Source organism: Hyalella azteca, unplaced genomic scaffold (genome assembly GCF_000764305.2).
Source record: "Hyalella azteca isolate HAZT.00-mixed unplaced genomic scaffold, Hazt_2.0.2 contig8450, whole genome shotgun sequence".
Taxonomy (NCBI): Eukaryota; Metazoa; Arthropoda; class Malacostraca; order Amphipoda; family Hyalellidae; genus Hyalella; species Hyalella azteca.
In genome coordinates, this window is record NW_025938542.1 from 104,536 (window position 1) to 120,612 (window position 16,077).

The 16,077-nt window shown below is 38.7% G+C and overlaps 1 protein-coding gene across 1 annotated transcript; it reads left to right on the forward strand.

The window, feature by feature from the left end:
* The first annotated feature begins 4,019 nt into the window (after positions 1–4,019).
* On the forward strand, positions 4,020–5,326 carry LOC108680703 (ceramide synthase 5-like). The gene has a single exon (XM_018169590.2). It carries the CDS (start codon positions 4,098–4,100, stop codon positions 5,253–5,255), a length of 1,158 nt encoding a protein of 385 aa, XP_018025079.1. The 5' UTR covers positions 4,020–4,097; the 3' UTR covers positions 5,256–5,326.
* Positions 5,327–16,077: the final 10,751 nt, after the last annotated feature.

Consider the following 16,077-nt stretch of genomic DNA (forward strand, 5'->3'; position numbering starts at 1 on the left):
TTCGATATTTAGGAATTAATCAATCCGTGCAACTTACGCTTTTCTTTAAGTTTATTGGTTGAACTTTTATTCCTTGGGTTCTTGAATTGATGTTGGAATTGATCCCTGAAACGTTTTCAACGTTTTATTTGCCTCTTTCATTTGCCTGTTTTTTGTTTATTTCTTTTTCAGCTTTAAATTAAAGCAGGGCAAATCGTTTCACCCATTGACTTTTTACTTTTCGTTCGTAAACGAGTTGCATAATAACATTCTTCACTAGCCAAGTTACTTTTTTTCATAAAATAACTTTAAAAACCTAAATTTTTGTCATTCGTTGTTCTCAACTGCACGAGACCATTTGGGTCTCATTTAGAGAGTTTGGAGATCAATTTTATATTTTGCAATCCTATATAGTATATATCATCAAATAAAAGGTGCTGTGGAAATAAGTATCACAGCTCGCTTAGTGTTTTCGGGAGCGTAGAAAGAAGAAAAATATGCCAATGTAACCAGTTATCTTAAATCTGTTTACGCTGGCAGGCACAAAAAATGTTTATAATTGCATTATTTAAATGGTTTACTTTAAGATGCATTAAAAAGTCAAAACAAGCTTTGTAAATTGTCATTACTTCAAAATATTGTATTCGTCTTCTTTTATTTAACGTGGCAGTATATTTTCAACAGCTACTTACCCCAATTGAATCCATCGATTTAAAACAGTATGGGGACTTTCTGAACGCATCCTGCTCATATACCAGCAGCAGAGAAAAAATGATCTATGGGACAAAGTCTTATTCTAAAAAATCAAACAAAAGGTTAAGTATCTACCCTAAAAAATTAATAATTCAATCACTAATCTTCAAGGATGCAGTCTACGACAAAACGCAACCGTCTGTAAATAATACAATACAACTAGACGTCTGTAAGCGCCTGAAATCTTTAAAAGCTCCTCCGAACATTCGAGTTTTTGCTCCGCAACCCAGGCTGTAGGTGTAATTTTTTTCCGACAGACCAGGAAAAACCCACACACGGAGGAGAAAATGAAATATTAGCCCACGGCTTCAGAAAACCAAGCAATAGAGACCACGTATGAGTCCATTAGATCCGCATTGTACGAAAAACAAACTATAACTATTAAATTCAAATATTTTAAAACACCGAACAATGTGACTTTGCACCGACTCATTGATTTAGAATATCTGCAGAAATTAGTGCAGTCTACCTGTAGAATACATGTAGTCTGATAAAAAAATCGTTCTAGAAAGACATTGAACAGGGAAATACATGAATTCTGGGCATTCACGTGGTTTCTTCAATTTATTTTTCAATTAACACCGCGCCCGATGATTGATAAACCATTCAATGTCTTCCGCTAATCATGGTATGGAACACAGCTTTTTCTGGCGAACGTCTGTATGTTTCTATAGCTAATACATGCAAGAGCCTTCAGTCAACATTCGTATGAATTTATTCTTTTCTATATATATAGATTTATGGCGTTTTGCGAACATCAGTCATCTGATGCCCAACAGCTGGCATGTAGGCGAAACGGATGAATCATCTATTTTTCATCTTAATGACCAAAACCTGAAGTGATTTGCCAGAAAAATCGAGGTTGTGAAAAATAATCTAAAGACGATACGACTTTATGAACGCTTGAATCACAAGTTCACTTTCTGGCGAAGAATTTTTTCAAATCGCCCGCCTGGACTTGACAGTAACGCGCATTTCATTGACAGTGTAATTTTTCCCGCAATATTTAATTTAGCACCGCCAGAGTGCGTTGTTTGTATATCTAAACTGAAAGTCTGTTGTCTTTCAAACACCTCACGATACTTCATTCACGCGTCCTCTCTTCTGCCGTATATATAAGGCACGAGCATCTCGGGTGGAGTCACAGTCGTTCAGAGCGGCACAGTCAGGGAACAGTCAGGGCACCGTTGCATCGGTGAGCAGCCAGCGGCCCCAGTTAAAATTTAGGGCAGGGAAAAGAGCAGGCCGTCGCCGGCTGCAGAGCCGACGTAGGGACGCGACAGAGCCGCGATAGAGCAGAAATGTCCGCATTAGAGACGATATCGCCAGCCGCGTAGCAGCGCTAATTCACCTCTGAGTACCTGCCCAGGTGTGCTCTGTCCTGCCGACACGCAGCCCCTACTGAGCACCGCCTGCTCAAACCAGCCCAACGCCTGCTCTGGGGCGGCTCTGGCAGTGTATGCGGCAGTTACGCGTTACCGTTTGTCAACGATTTAAAAAATGTTTCCTTCTCTCTCTGATATCACCTAGACTTCTCTCTTGCAATGACAGGTTGTATTGGCATTGGTTTTTGACTTACATATCGTATTGACAATAACAACGGTATTTAGAAACTAACACATTCAAATTTCGAGGAAATATATACACATCAAACTACTCACCGCTATGAACTATCTGAAAACGTCGCCGCCAGCTCCGAGAATCGAACGAAGATCCTCCGCGTCGTAGCCCACGCCTGTACCACCTTGGCCACGCGAACACCTTACCAGCCTAGGCTCTATGAACTACTTAACTACAATACGGATGCCACATTACGTTTACGGCATTACGTTCAATTATCCTTCGTTGAACTTGATAGATATTATTCATAATGCACTAATTTCAAGAAATGAACAAAGTAGCCATTCGTATGATCCCGTCAGTTAGATAAAAGTGAATATTAGAGCTAAATTTGTTAAGTAAATTATCCTATTGCATTAGCTTCATGTCATTCGATAGTTTGATCGGAAAATTAACAACGCACTCAAATCATTAGTCTGCTGAAATAGCAAGTTCTCTAAGAGTTTTAATGCAAAGAAAGCACCAAATAAATTCACCATGTCTTCCATGAAAACGTTTCGCAGATCAGCACCGAAACGCAGGGAAATTCGATTAATTTATAAACTGATAATGGTGCTGGCTTTCACATTTTCATTGATAAAATGGTGAATTTTCTTGTAATTTTCTTTGCTCTAACATTTACTGTTATTAACGCGTTTTCTGTAAATCCAAGTTAGAAAACTTTCTCATGATAAACTGATATATAACTACCTTTGGTAACGCGTGAATGACCGCAAACGTTTCTGTTCGCGTGTTAAAACTGGAACAGCATATAAAATTCTTACGTAATTCAAAGTATTATAATACTGACGTGAAATAAATATCATAACTGACACCAGAAATTGATCCAAAATAACGTACTATGCGAATGAACTAGATGAAGGATGAAGTTCATTCTCCCGCCACTAGCTGTTTCCAACCGCTACCCCTCCTCCCTCTCTCAAAGCCTCCCCCCCATGCACGGCCTGCTTAACTGCTCTGTTCAGCTCCCTGCCGGGCAATCCAAGTACCAGCGCTAAAACAGCGCAGAGTTCCGTCTCTGCCGAGCTGCTAGAATTTTGTCTCTATATTAGCCATTGGCGCAGCGCCGTTTTAGGGATAGATGGCCAGTTGTAGTTTCACGGCTCCATCCTGCTAAAGCGCGACCAGCCCGGCTAAACCCGGCGCCGGTCTCGGCTCCAAATTTTAACTGGGGGGCGGCCCATGTAAAAGTTACTAGTTCATTCTTCATCTATTATTAAACTTGAAAAATCATGCAATTTCTATGCTAACATATGTGCGCTGAATGTTGAAAACTGAAAGTGTAACAGCGCACAGTGTAATGTAACAGGATTGATGCTCCTATATTAATGGAACTTACCTGAGATTATAGTGAATCCAAGAAGCTTTCTTCATCTGCGAGTGAATTCTTGAGCATTCGCTAATTCTACGTATCTGGGCATTCATGAGTGATCCTGTACATTAGAATTTTTTGTGAAACGGTGTAATGGAAGTTATCTGAAGTAGACGAATGAATAAAATTAATTAATATCCATTCCTTCTAGCACGGATAATAATAAAGTCAGATTCAGAGATGAGTAACAGCTCTTTATTGTTATTTGAATATGCCTGATTGGTTTGAAAGTATGAGTTGTTAAGGATACCTTTGTGTAAATATTTTATTATTAATTTCGGTTCTTTTCCGGAATTTAATGTTAAATAATTAAAGTAATTACAAATTACTTCGTTGCAGTCCTTAGCAGTAGAGATATAATAGCGAAGAAACAATGAATAATAGGACCTGGATGGAATGGTTTGGTTTGCCATCGGGTGTCACATATGAAGAAGTCGAAGAAAAAATTGGTGAGCCATATCCAAGTTTGGCAGAATTTTGGAAATGGGCTCTGATTTTTGGCGCTGCACTGTACATTTTTAGAGATTACATCCTCATCCCATTAATTCTGAAGCCCATGGGCATGAGAGCTGGCGTCAGGTCTCGACCGTACGCTGCCCCAACGCCCAACAAAACTCTTGAAGATTTGTATGCTGTAAACCGAGCGCGACCGCCGCGCCAAATGCTGACAGCGGCCGCGTCGCGCATCAACTGGTCAGAGCGAGCAGTCGAAAGATGGCTTCGTCAGAGAGCTTTATCTTCGCAAATGACAACGCTGGAGAAGTTCTGTGACATGGGTTGGCAAGGTTTCTTCTATAGCTGCTTCTTGATTGCTGGCTTGTTCATAGTTTTACCACAAGACTTTGTTTGGGATTCCTCTGTGTTCTTCGAAAACGTTCCGTATCAACGAGCTCCAGTCATAATTTGGTGGTACTGCGCATTTTGTTGTGGATTTTACATCACCCAAACGTACAATCTGCTTACCCTAGATCGACGCCACGATTTCTACATAATGTTAACCCATCACCTGGCAGTTTTTATTACAATTTCCGATAACGTGTCCATGAACGGGATGAACTTGCTATCTTTGAGTGCTTTCATCCACGAAGTAGCCGACATACCTCTATCTTTGGCAAAAATGCTTGATTACTCGGGACGAAAAGAATTCGTTACGTTCTGCATGATAGTTTTTTCTGTGATCTGGATAATAACTAGACTTGTGCTTTATCCAGTGATGATTATTAAACCAATTTTTGCAAAATATTTCGCTCTAGGTTTTCGTATTTGGCCGGCACTTTACTTGGGAAGTGCTTTATCTCTTCTTTTGCTTTTCCTTCACTGTTTGTGGACCTTGGAGCTCATCAAAGCAATAAAAATTAAATTATCTAAGGAGAAAGGCTTTGAAGACGTTAGGTCATCTGGTGAGGAACTCTCTGAGGAAGAAAAAGTTACTGAAAACTCAAATTTGGATACTAAAGCCCCAAACAAAGTTAATGGTTCACTGGATATGGATAGTGGGAGACAGCGCAAAGTCATTCGTTCCGTCTTTTAATCGTACAAATGTTTTATTTATGGGTACGCCGCCGTGCACCACCTAATTTGTGCACCAATCGGCTTTGAAAGGAACGCCTAGATTATTTCCGGATGACCACCAATCAGCCGCGGATTAAGCCATCCGTCGGTAACCAGCCCATGACATCATCTTGCTTTAAATATTAGGTGCTTTACGCCACCATATTCTGAAGTGAATAGCCTAGAGAATAATGTTTGTCCACAACATAACGTTACATCGAATCATCACTTCATACCCTGACTCTAGCTCGAACTGTGACTAGCGGACAACGGACAGCGACCAATCAGCCCAGCTCGCCAGTGTAACTGCATGCATCCTACCGTGCACCACCAGACGGTCACTTTTAGCTCACAACATCCGCGGTTAGGTTTCAGAAAGCATAGTTCTGTTCCAAAATCTATCGTCCGCCGACGAGTGACTTCCGAAGCTTCGCTAAATTACGTAACTTTTAGCTCACAGCATCTGGGGTTGGATTTCAGATAACATAGTTCTGTTCCAAAATTTTTCGTCCTACGACGCGTGGCCTTTCGACTGTAGGCTGATTCGACACACGTGACAGATACGGACGGCTCCGGTGCGCTCCGTCCATGTGGCGTACAATTTTTTCGCTTATTGGCAGACGACGCTGGGCCATTCTACGTCAGGTTATTTTCCTGTGAGCTGATTGATCTGATTCAATGGATGTGATCTGTCTGGTGGCTTGCGGCTGATAATGTTACAGTCAAGAAGTGTTATAGGCTACGTTCTTGAGGTAAGGGATCATGATAGTCCATTCGAAGCACGGCAGTGGTGGTCTCCGACAGGCGTCCCTAATTTATAAGTAAAATTTCAATAATCATGGCATCTATGTTTTAGCAAAAAGACTTTTTTCCCAGGTGTATCAGAACATGAAGAAATTTGTTATAATCAAAACGTTATTATATGCACGTTACCTGACATCGTAAGTCTATATACTTCCTATAATCCATAGGGGGAGCGCAGCCGTGCACCACAAATTTTGTGCACCAATAAGCACTAAATCGAACGCCTTGGATCTCTCCGGACATCCACCAATCAGCCGTGAACCACTCGGCTTTGTCCTCCTTCGGACTTACATAAAACCTGCCGTGCACCACCAGGCTGCGGATCGAATTTGACTTCTGGGCATCGTTAAATTACGTAATTTTACGTTCACCGCATCTGAGGTTAGGTTTCAGATAGCATAGTTTTGTTCCAAAATTTATCGTCCTTCGACGAGTGGCCGTTCGACCGAGGGCTGGTTCGACCCACGGCCTAGATATGATTGTCCAGAAGTGTTGAAGGCTACGTTCCGGAAGGCAGGAATCATGATGATCCATTACATCCAGGGCAGTGGTGGTCTTCGGCAGGCTACCCCTCCATAGGGTGTCTACTATCAAATGTATGTCGGCGTTTACCGAAGGCTCGATCTTTTTATAGGATCTTTTATTCAAGCCTCGTTTCGTGCAATTGATTTCGACTCAAGATGCTTGAATTTGAGCACCATTGCCATGAATATATTTTGAAATAGCAAGTTGAAGTAGACTCAAGTTTTATTGGCCCTAAATATCTCACTCATACTCATTTGAAACCGCTCCATTTATACGTTATGTTAAGATTATAGAGTTCAATATTAGCATTTAGAAATACATAGCTGTTGATAAAACTGATGAATTGTCTAATTTTCACTGACCTGAATTCGATTTGGCTCACATCGCTCTGTAAATTTTAGGAAAAATAGTACTTTATTTATTATTTTTATCTTCGCCTGGGTTCCTGAGTCTCCATGTACGTAGATTGGGATTTTTATTCCCGTTAAAAAGCCGGTTTCAGCGATTATTTTTTACCAAAACAAAGCAATTTGCCTCATAGCTTTGATTATTTAGCTCCATTATTACACGGGAAAGATGGTAACAAAGTTTTGATATCACTTTGCTCCCTGATATTGCTAGGAAATGTGAACCTTGTAATTTGAGAATAATATAGTGTAGCCCTCTTCACTTTGGTCAAATTAATTTCTAATTGTTTCTTCAGGAGTGATTTTTCAATTGAACCATATGTAGGGATTTTCATTTTGATATTCGTAATCCCTCAATACCAGCGAGATTTAGGACATGTCGATTTGACTGATAAGGCGTATTTAAAGAAAATTGCTTATGGCCGACTTATATAACTTATAGTGCTATTTCTATCATAACAGACATTTTCTTAGCGCAGAGTTACTAGTTTTCTCGTCGTCAAAGAATCTCCGTACAGCACCATATTGTACGGGCTATGTCAAGATTCAACAATGCCCGCAAAAATTTCCTAAGGCATTTGCAATTATTTGCATTCATTCATGAATAATTAACTGCTGAATCAATTGAATCGGAATATTGTAAATAGGGATATTTCAATGGATTTTTCGAAAATCAAACAGCTTATTATTCACACCAATAATTAAAACAATTGAATACATTTCTCAAATATTTGTCCGACAATTTTTTGGTCCTTCAATACAGATGCGTAAGCTACTGCGTAATTTAAACATTTACTTCAACCGGATTCTTTTGAAATTTTAATTAATGCTCCTCGTTGTAAAACTAACTGGTTAAAATTACGATGAGAATTTAAAATTAAATTAAATTACGATGAGAACTAAGATTATAAAATTTTGCCCGTTGAGAACGTTTGGTGGAAGTATATAATAAATTTATATGTACACAGTGGAAACTTATGTAAAAGACAATTTGTAAGCGAAATCCACGTAATATTGGAACGTATAAAAAATGATGTAATAAACTAGATGAGTTATAGCAACTAAGCATTGTAAGTAATAACATAACCATGAGTTGAGATGGCTACTTCAGTAAATAAGATCCTCACGACGGCTGCAGTTTTATTTAATCCTTCCTCTCTTTAAGTTTCGTTAGAAAATTTTGCTTCACTGCTTGGTGAATTTATTTTCATTCTCATCTCGAAATAGGATGTTACTTCCCATTGCATTGGCATCAATAAATTCGGAATCCTTCATTTAACAGTTTATGTCAAAAGGGCATTTTAGTCTTTTGAAATATAATCAAAAGGATTTAAAACTACTAAACGACGAAAGGATTTCAAGCGACTGCGCAAAATTTCTGAAAATTTTCAAATAATTAGAAAATGGCCACAACACATAAGAACTCGATGTGTGTGTTATTTAAATTTATTCATTAACTCGGAATTTATCATTAAATTTCTCGCTTGCAAATTTGGTACAAAATAAGGCGCAGCTACAATAAGCAAGCACAGCTATTTTACTTTGCATGTAGCTGGCAAGCGCCGTACAAGTTCATTTGGCTGCCACCAAATGATTGTACATCTCATAATTCAGTTCCTCCCATAAATAATACAGTTCAAATTAAGTAGGTGATGTTTTATCCCGATTAAATCTTGGAGAGTTAATCATCAGATATATTCACCATCATTTTCTTGTATGAACAAGCAAATGCTGAGGTGTTTCATGCTTTACCTTGAACGATGTAACATGGGAAAGACAATAAAGGCTGCATATGACTTTCACTAGCCTTCACACCGGCTTTGCTGGCTGCCAGCGTCTTACAGAGCTTGAATAACTTAATAATACTCTTTATATGTTTTTTATATATCAGAAGTAATGAAAGTGTTATTATTGGTAATTGAAAGTAGGAGGAAGACATCAAAAACCTAGGAGGATTTATCGCCTGAAATATCAATACATTCATATTCTGCATGATACTCCTACTCTGTCTGTTGGCGTCGAGACCAACATTCGTGTTGATTGAATGACGTATAGCTGAAAGCCAGTGGTCAATAAATACTTTCCAATTACGTACAGTAGCGTTCGTGTTACTTATTTGCAATTCCCAAGTCACATTCAATATATATGCATATCATATAATAAAATGGTTATTCTCGTTAATTATTACATAGAAGACGAAAAATTTGGACGACAGATTTTATATATAATAAAATACATGTTGCGGCACACATTTTCACAGTAAATGATAATGTTCAGTCACAATTAGTATTGAACTCAACTTTCAAGTTTATTTTAGGCAAATAAATTTCAAGCAATTCAACTTACGAATCTTTTGCGGAAGATTACGCGTGGCTCTCGGATTAACGTTTCGTTTGGGTGTAACTGTACACGTGTTAAGTTCAAGCAGAAAATTTGGTTATCCTCTGGTTAAGGGGACCGCCCTAGCTAAAATTTGAAAATTTTGAGTTTTTCTGTTTCTTGTCTCATCTTAAAGGTTGTTTTCTTGCGCATCGAACGGTATAAGTATCGTCCCTGTACGTCGAAAAATGACTTTATTTCTAAAGTACCCCTTTTTAGCCGTTTTCTATGAATTTCACGTTTTCTATCAATTTTTTCGAAAAATTCATAGGAGCAAAATGTTTTTTTTACAATTTACGTATGTATGGGAAGTTTCATGACAATCGGATAATAACTGTAGAAGTTTTCGTATGCTAGGGCGGTCCCTTTAAGATTGTGACATGGCAGTGTAGGACCCTAACACGATACGCTCGATTTACGATACGCTCCTTATAAAAACAAGGTATTTGTGTTCGTCTGATTAATCTAAAACAATTGAGAAACATATATAGACGCAACACTTAGTGAAGAATCTGCTGAAATTTTCACTTTTATAGTATTGTAGTTGCATATCTTGCTCGTGACAAACGTATATGTGGAGTAGCTGTCTAATATTATTATGTTACTCCACAGATAATTGCAGTATATGTATGCCGTTTATCCGCATCCGTAACCCGGGAAACGTTAATCAAATCAATCGGAATGCTCCGAAATGAATAAGTTATATCTAATGAATCTCTACCTGCTAATTATATCTAATGAATCTCTACGTGCTAAGAATTATGTACCGTATCTCAGTGATAGTAAATATTGTTATCATGAATATGATATGAAGTGCGTGGATATGTTACAAGAGCTTGGATATATGTTACAAGAGCGTGGGTATGTTACAAGTGCTTGAATATATGTTACAAGTGCGTGGATTTTTTGCAAGTGCATGAATAGTTGTTGCAATTGTTTCGTAAAATTTACGATTTAACTTGAAGTTGAACTGCTGCAGTCAACTACACATTATAATCAANGAGCCTGCGAAGTAGCCCAAGGTGGCACAGCCCTCGTATAAGTTAGCCAAGGTTGCACAACACGCGCAGTCAGCCAAGGCGGCGCTGCCCGCGGAGTCAGCCAAGGCGTCACAGACCTCAGAGTCAGCCAATTTGGCTGAGCCTGCGAAGTAGCCCAAGGTGGCACAGCCCTCGTATAAGTTAGCCAAGGTTGCACAACACGCGCAGTCAGCCAAGGCAGCGCAGACCGCGGAGTCAGCCAAGGCGGCACAGCCCTCAGAGTCAGCCAATTTGGCTGAGCCTGCGGAGTAACCCAAGGTGGCACAGCCCACGTAGTTAGCCAAGGTTGCACAGCACGCAGAGTCGGCGAACGCGGCACAGCTCGGCTTACTGGAGGAAAAAAACTAGCAAAAAGTACAGTACATAGTCTAGAGGTTTGTTTTTGCTGGCGGTTGCACAAGGATCTGTTCCCCAATCCCGGAAAACTTATTTCGTAAATTTCTCTAGAGCCCAACTTCAGGTATCTGGCGATAGCCGGAGGTCGCATGATACTAAAAATTCGTTACGTTTAATATCGTACAGTTAATTAAAAATTCGCTACTTCCAAATACATTCAAGCTATGTTTTTCTTAGGCGCAACGTCATAAGCGATTTGTAAAAAATATCGACATTAATTTCGGTATGAATACAATAAAATCCCTCACACCAATTCACCATTACCCGATCTTCAGGAGCACTTGCTATGTCAAATAATAGTTCACTATTACCCAAATTCTGCTAACCATTAATTCAACAAAGATAATACTCGATAAATAATTGACTCTTCATACTATGGACGGCAGTGATGATGAAGCTCGTTTTTATTGAGAGCTTTGATCAATTCGCTTTAACGTTGTTTTATCTCATTAATTTGCAGTATAACCTCCTGCCATATACCGCTGATTATTCATATATTCCAAATATTGGTGTAATTCGGAAGAAGCTTTCTTCTATGACAATCTTCTTATTTGTTTTTTCAATGTGTCAAACAAAATTTCTTGCTGCCGCCGGGAGATCAAATAACAGGTTAACAAATGAAATTTTATTTGAATGCAACGTTTCGAACATACAATATTCATTATCAAGCAGGTGAAGGGTTTTGCAACACTTGAAATTGAACTTTGGAAATGACAGTAGTACAAATCAAGGGTATTGTGGATAAAGTTTGAAATCTAAGCTTAAAAGTATTCTGAAAATAATTTCAGCGTCCGAACGTATTCTGTAGTTTAGAGGTTGATTGCTGGAGACTCGCTCTTGATAATGAGGGCCTCAGCCATCGCCAGTCTCGACACATTGTAAAACAAATAAGAAGATTGTAAATAAAAAGCATGCTCTGGTCTTCAATAAAACTTGCACATTCCAAAGACTAACTAATTTGAATTGCGCTGGCACACACAGAGACAGCCTAAACTCAAATGCGTGTGAAATTGTATCAACCAAATTATTTTAATTGTTTTAAGATCTGTTGGCATTTCGTTCTGACTAAGCAATTTTTTCACGCAGAAAAATTGTTTGTTAAATAAAAAACGTTTTTTGCCAGCTTGATGCGCCGCGAACGGCGATGCAGCAGCTGTCGCTGCCATACAAAGGCTCACTGGAGCGCTGTTAATTGTGACGCCCTTTGAACGGCTCTCTGAAGACGCATAAGAATCCAGGCTCTAATAAATACGCGTTAAATCCAAGGCCGAGAGCCAGACTTCCTTAACTATTGGTTCGAATTCAGACATTATAAGTAATTGCCAGTACTAATACTTACATGATGCCAATGACCCTTGTTTAAGAAACAGGTACAAAAGGGCCGTTCATTATATTACTATATGGACTTTTAAACAAGCTAAATACCTGAGCGTTAAGAACGCGGACATCGTGTTGGAAATGTTGTTATGCCACAAGTGAATGAGAGGTGATGGGCATACAATACATGGGTCTAGACTGCAATTCTACCAATAATGCCAACTTGACCTGGGGGCAAATAATACAAAGTGAAACTACTGCCAGATGAATAATACGAAATAACTTGATGAATGAAGTTCCTGCATGAGTTTATCATGCACGAAATGAACTGATAAATCGTCTTTCGACAGGATTAGAGTTCAATAAGAACAAAAATTGTTTTGGATAAGGTATAGATTACAACATAACACTTATTTATAATAAATCAATCAGTTTATTATTTATAATAAATCATAATCCATCGAAATGCTCAATCAGTTATATTACAGGAAAATGAAATACCTGCAACATGCATTCTATAAGAAATTGAAAGATTCAATGTCTGCTCAACATCTGGATAGCAGCATTTAATGAAGACAACTGTCATTTTATTATTTGCTATTTCAAAATTATTAGCAACAAAATTTCAACAAAATCATGACCAAAATTAGCATAAAAAGCTGATTTAACGCGATGTTAGTAAATCTTCCGTAGGTTTATTTATTTGCGTTTAAATATTTATTTTAGTTAAATTATTCTAAATTATTCGTGCAGTTACATGTTCTGTGCGTTGATTTGTTGTTGGAATTAATTATATCATAATAATTCAACGCCTATCTTATGGATTATATATTCAATATAGCGATAAAACACTGGTGAACCTCGTAAAAATTAAGGTCAATGAAGGCCTGGAGGTGGTGCATAAAAGGTGGTGCAAAACCTGAAAGAATTAAGTATTCAAAGTTAAATCAAAACTAATCATTGGTCTTCTTAGAAGGGTATTAATGTGGTCAAATTTTGAAACAATTATTGTTCAAATGCTTACGTTTGGCACATCCACTGTGTTTTTCCGTTCAAATTTCGTAACTCAGTCCCAAAGAGCAAAAAAGCAGTCTTTAGACCAACTTCATTCACAAGAAGTTAATGTAGCTGCGAAAAACACAACTGAAGTATCACTACTGCCAGAAAAACAGCTCAGACTTTTATGGTCATGTTATTCGTAACTGAAAAACTCCACCTGCGTAAAGCGCCTCTGAGTGACCGTGCAGAAGTTTGTTTTTTGCTCGGCACGAGCTTGAACCTGACGATGAGTTACATATATGAACCTCTAGAGCGTGCGACATCGTTCTTTCACTACTGCTGGAAGAGGCCCAGCATTCAGGTCAAGTACAGGCATATGCGTTCATTGTATAGTCGTCCTGGATAAGAACGTCCTTACATTCACTTCAATCCAACTCCGAAAAATCCAGCTGAAACAGTGTACTTGGGGTCTACAGTGTACATGGGGCCTGCAGTGTGCGTGGGGTCTAACGTGTACGTGTGGTCTACAGTGTATGTAGGGTCTACAGTGTGTGAGCGGTCTACAGTGTACATGGGGTCTTAGGTGTAGGTGGGATCTACAGTTTACGTGTGGTCATGGGGCCTGCAGTGTTCATGGGGTTAACAGTGCAGTGGACATGGGGTCATAAGGTTATAAGGTCAGTGTATATGGGTCTAAAGTGCACAGGGGGTTTACAGTGTGCGTGGCTCCGGCGGTGTGTTGGACGTCAGCAGAGTTCGTGTTGGCTGAATATTATCACTAATTGCATAATACTTGAATTTTACGTCTGGCATGTTCGACTGCTCTCGAAATAATTTCATGAAGCGTCTGTTGAACAGCACTTGACGCCACTTAACGAAACGTCTGTTGGACAGTTCTTCACTCCACTTCACGAACCGTTTGTTGGACTGCACTTCACGCCACTTCACGAACCGTTTGTTGGACTGCACCTCACGCCACTTCACGAACCGTTTGTTGGACTGAACTTCACGCCACTTCACGAAACGTTTGTTGGACTGCACTTCACGCCACTTCACGTAACGTCTTTTGGACTGATGCACATCACGCCACTTCGCGAAGTGCCTAATACTACATCACGGTGCGATCGACTCTCGATCCTCCCGATTTCTCTCGTATTGATACAATATAAGTCGTGTGGTCGGTAAACAACAGAGTTCGCATGACCTCAGCAGATTTTAGTTAACACGACAATGCAAGTTTGAAAGTGAGCAACACTCAACAATAATACTTCGTTACTCGTTAGTGAACATTTCAATGAACATTGAACGCTCGTTAATTGCTCAACGAGTAGAGTAGACAATTTCATATAATTTTGGTATTGAGATCACCTAAGTTTAAATCTTTTTGTGAGCTTCTAGGTACACCATCGCGACAATTCTAAAGGAAAAATAAGTATCGAGCTATCAAACAAAGCAAAATAAAAGCTCTCCTTGTAACATAACATAGTGATCTCGGCGCTGAAGTGTAGGCCTGATGTGGCCTGTCGCCGATTCTTTTTCTTTTGTAGTTCAGAGAAACTTAATTAAAAAAAATACAATTGAGTAATAAAAAGTGTGATGCTGAAATCGCACCTGCAAGTTAGGAACGAATAATAGAATTAATATTATGAATTACTGAATCAATTAATACATCAATATTTTTCAACACATGTCCAATTCAGCATATGGCCAATAGATCTGAGGTTATTGTAAGGGGAGTTGAACGTTTCCTCCGATTTCAATTTTTTGCTGCCGCATTGAAATAAAATTAATGAGACTGGATCAGCTCATGGGAAGTCCAACACCATTAGAAAGAGGGGTTTCTAATGGTGTTGGGATTGCATTTAGAAGTTGGAAAAGGCCTTCCCTCTCCCTAATTGTATTATGTAGGTTGTTGGAAATAATACAAAAATTTGATGTTCATTAATGTACTGAAGAATGATGGCACCGACCTACACCTGTATCGGTGTAAGTCGCTAGAATACAGACACGACATGAGCGAAACTTGGCAGTTTACCCCTTAGTTGTTGACCACACGGCGTCAGATAGAAAATGAAGCTACTTAGCTAAAGCGCGACTGGCTAATGGTTCCCCGCTGGGCACTCTAAACAGAATTCACAATATTTGATGGTACAATTCAAACATGGAAGTATTTTCGCCATTTACCGAATTTTGGGGGAACTCAGAGATTACGCGAGTGTTATTCGTGCTCGAGAATTGACAAGGTTTCCTGAGTGAATTATTTATTTGTGAAATTGATGAAATCCGAAATAAGTAGGCGAGTTCAAGATAATTAAGTAACATATAGTTACAGAGAGAGATTGATGGTCAACGAGTTTGAAGGATTAATGACATTAATTACGACGTTCACGAGAAAAGACAGTGCGAGATATAAATTCGAGTCACTACAGACGTATGCGTTCCAAAACAAATTGCAAAATATCGACAGTATATTAAATGAAAATAAATTTTGCTTCTCGTGAAACATAATTCGGGTTTTGTAACGACGAGAAATTCGAGTCATGATATGTTTATTTATTAGTCCAAATTCATTAATTATGAAGTATTATGATGCCGTGAAGCTCTGAGAACATCATTGGCGTTTATCTATATTATTCCTGTTGAACAGGCCTTGACTGCGTTCGTTGATGTTACGTCAATAAATTATGAATTATTTGCAACTTTTTTGGCTTTATAAATAATTGTGAATTATTCTCTGATGATTAAATTCCTAAACTAGATACAAATATATGACATATTAACTTGTCCTAAACTTGACCATTCGAATTACTTCATTACGTAACATAAATAACTATGACAGCTCATGTTACTGGTCTTCCGAACTAAATGAATTTATTCAAGTATTAAAAAATGTATTCGGAGATCGAGTTCAATTCTACTTGAGTCCGCGCCCATG

Coding starts and splice junctions, on each gene's coding strand:
- LOC108680703 (XM_018169590.2), top strand. CDS start 4,098: ATGAATAATAGGACCTGGATGGAATGGTTTGGTTTGCCATCGGGTGTC.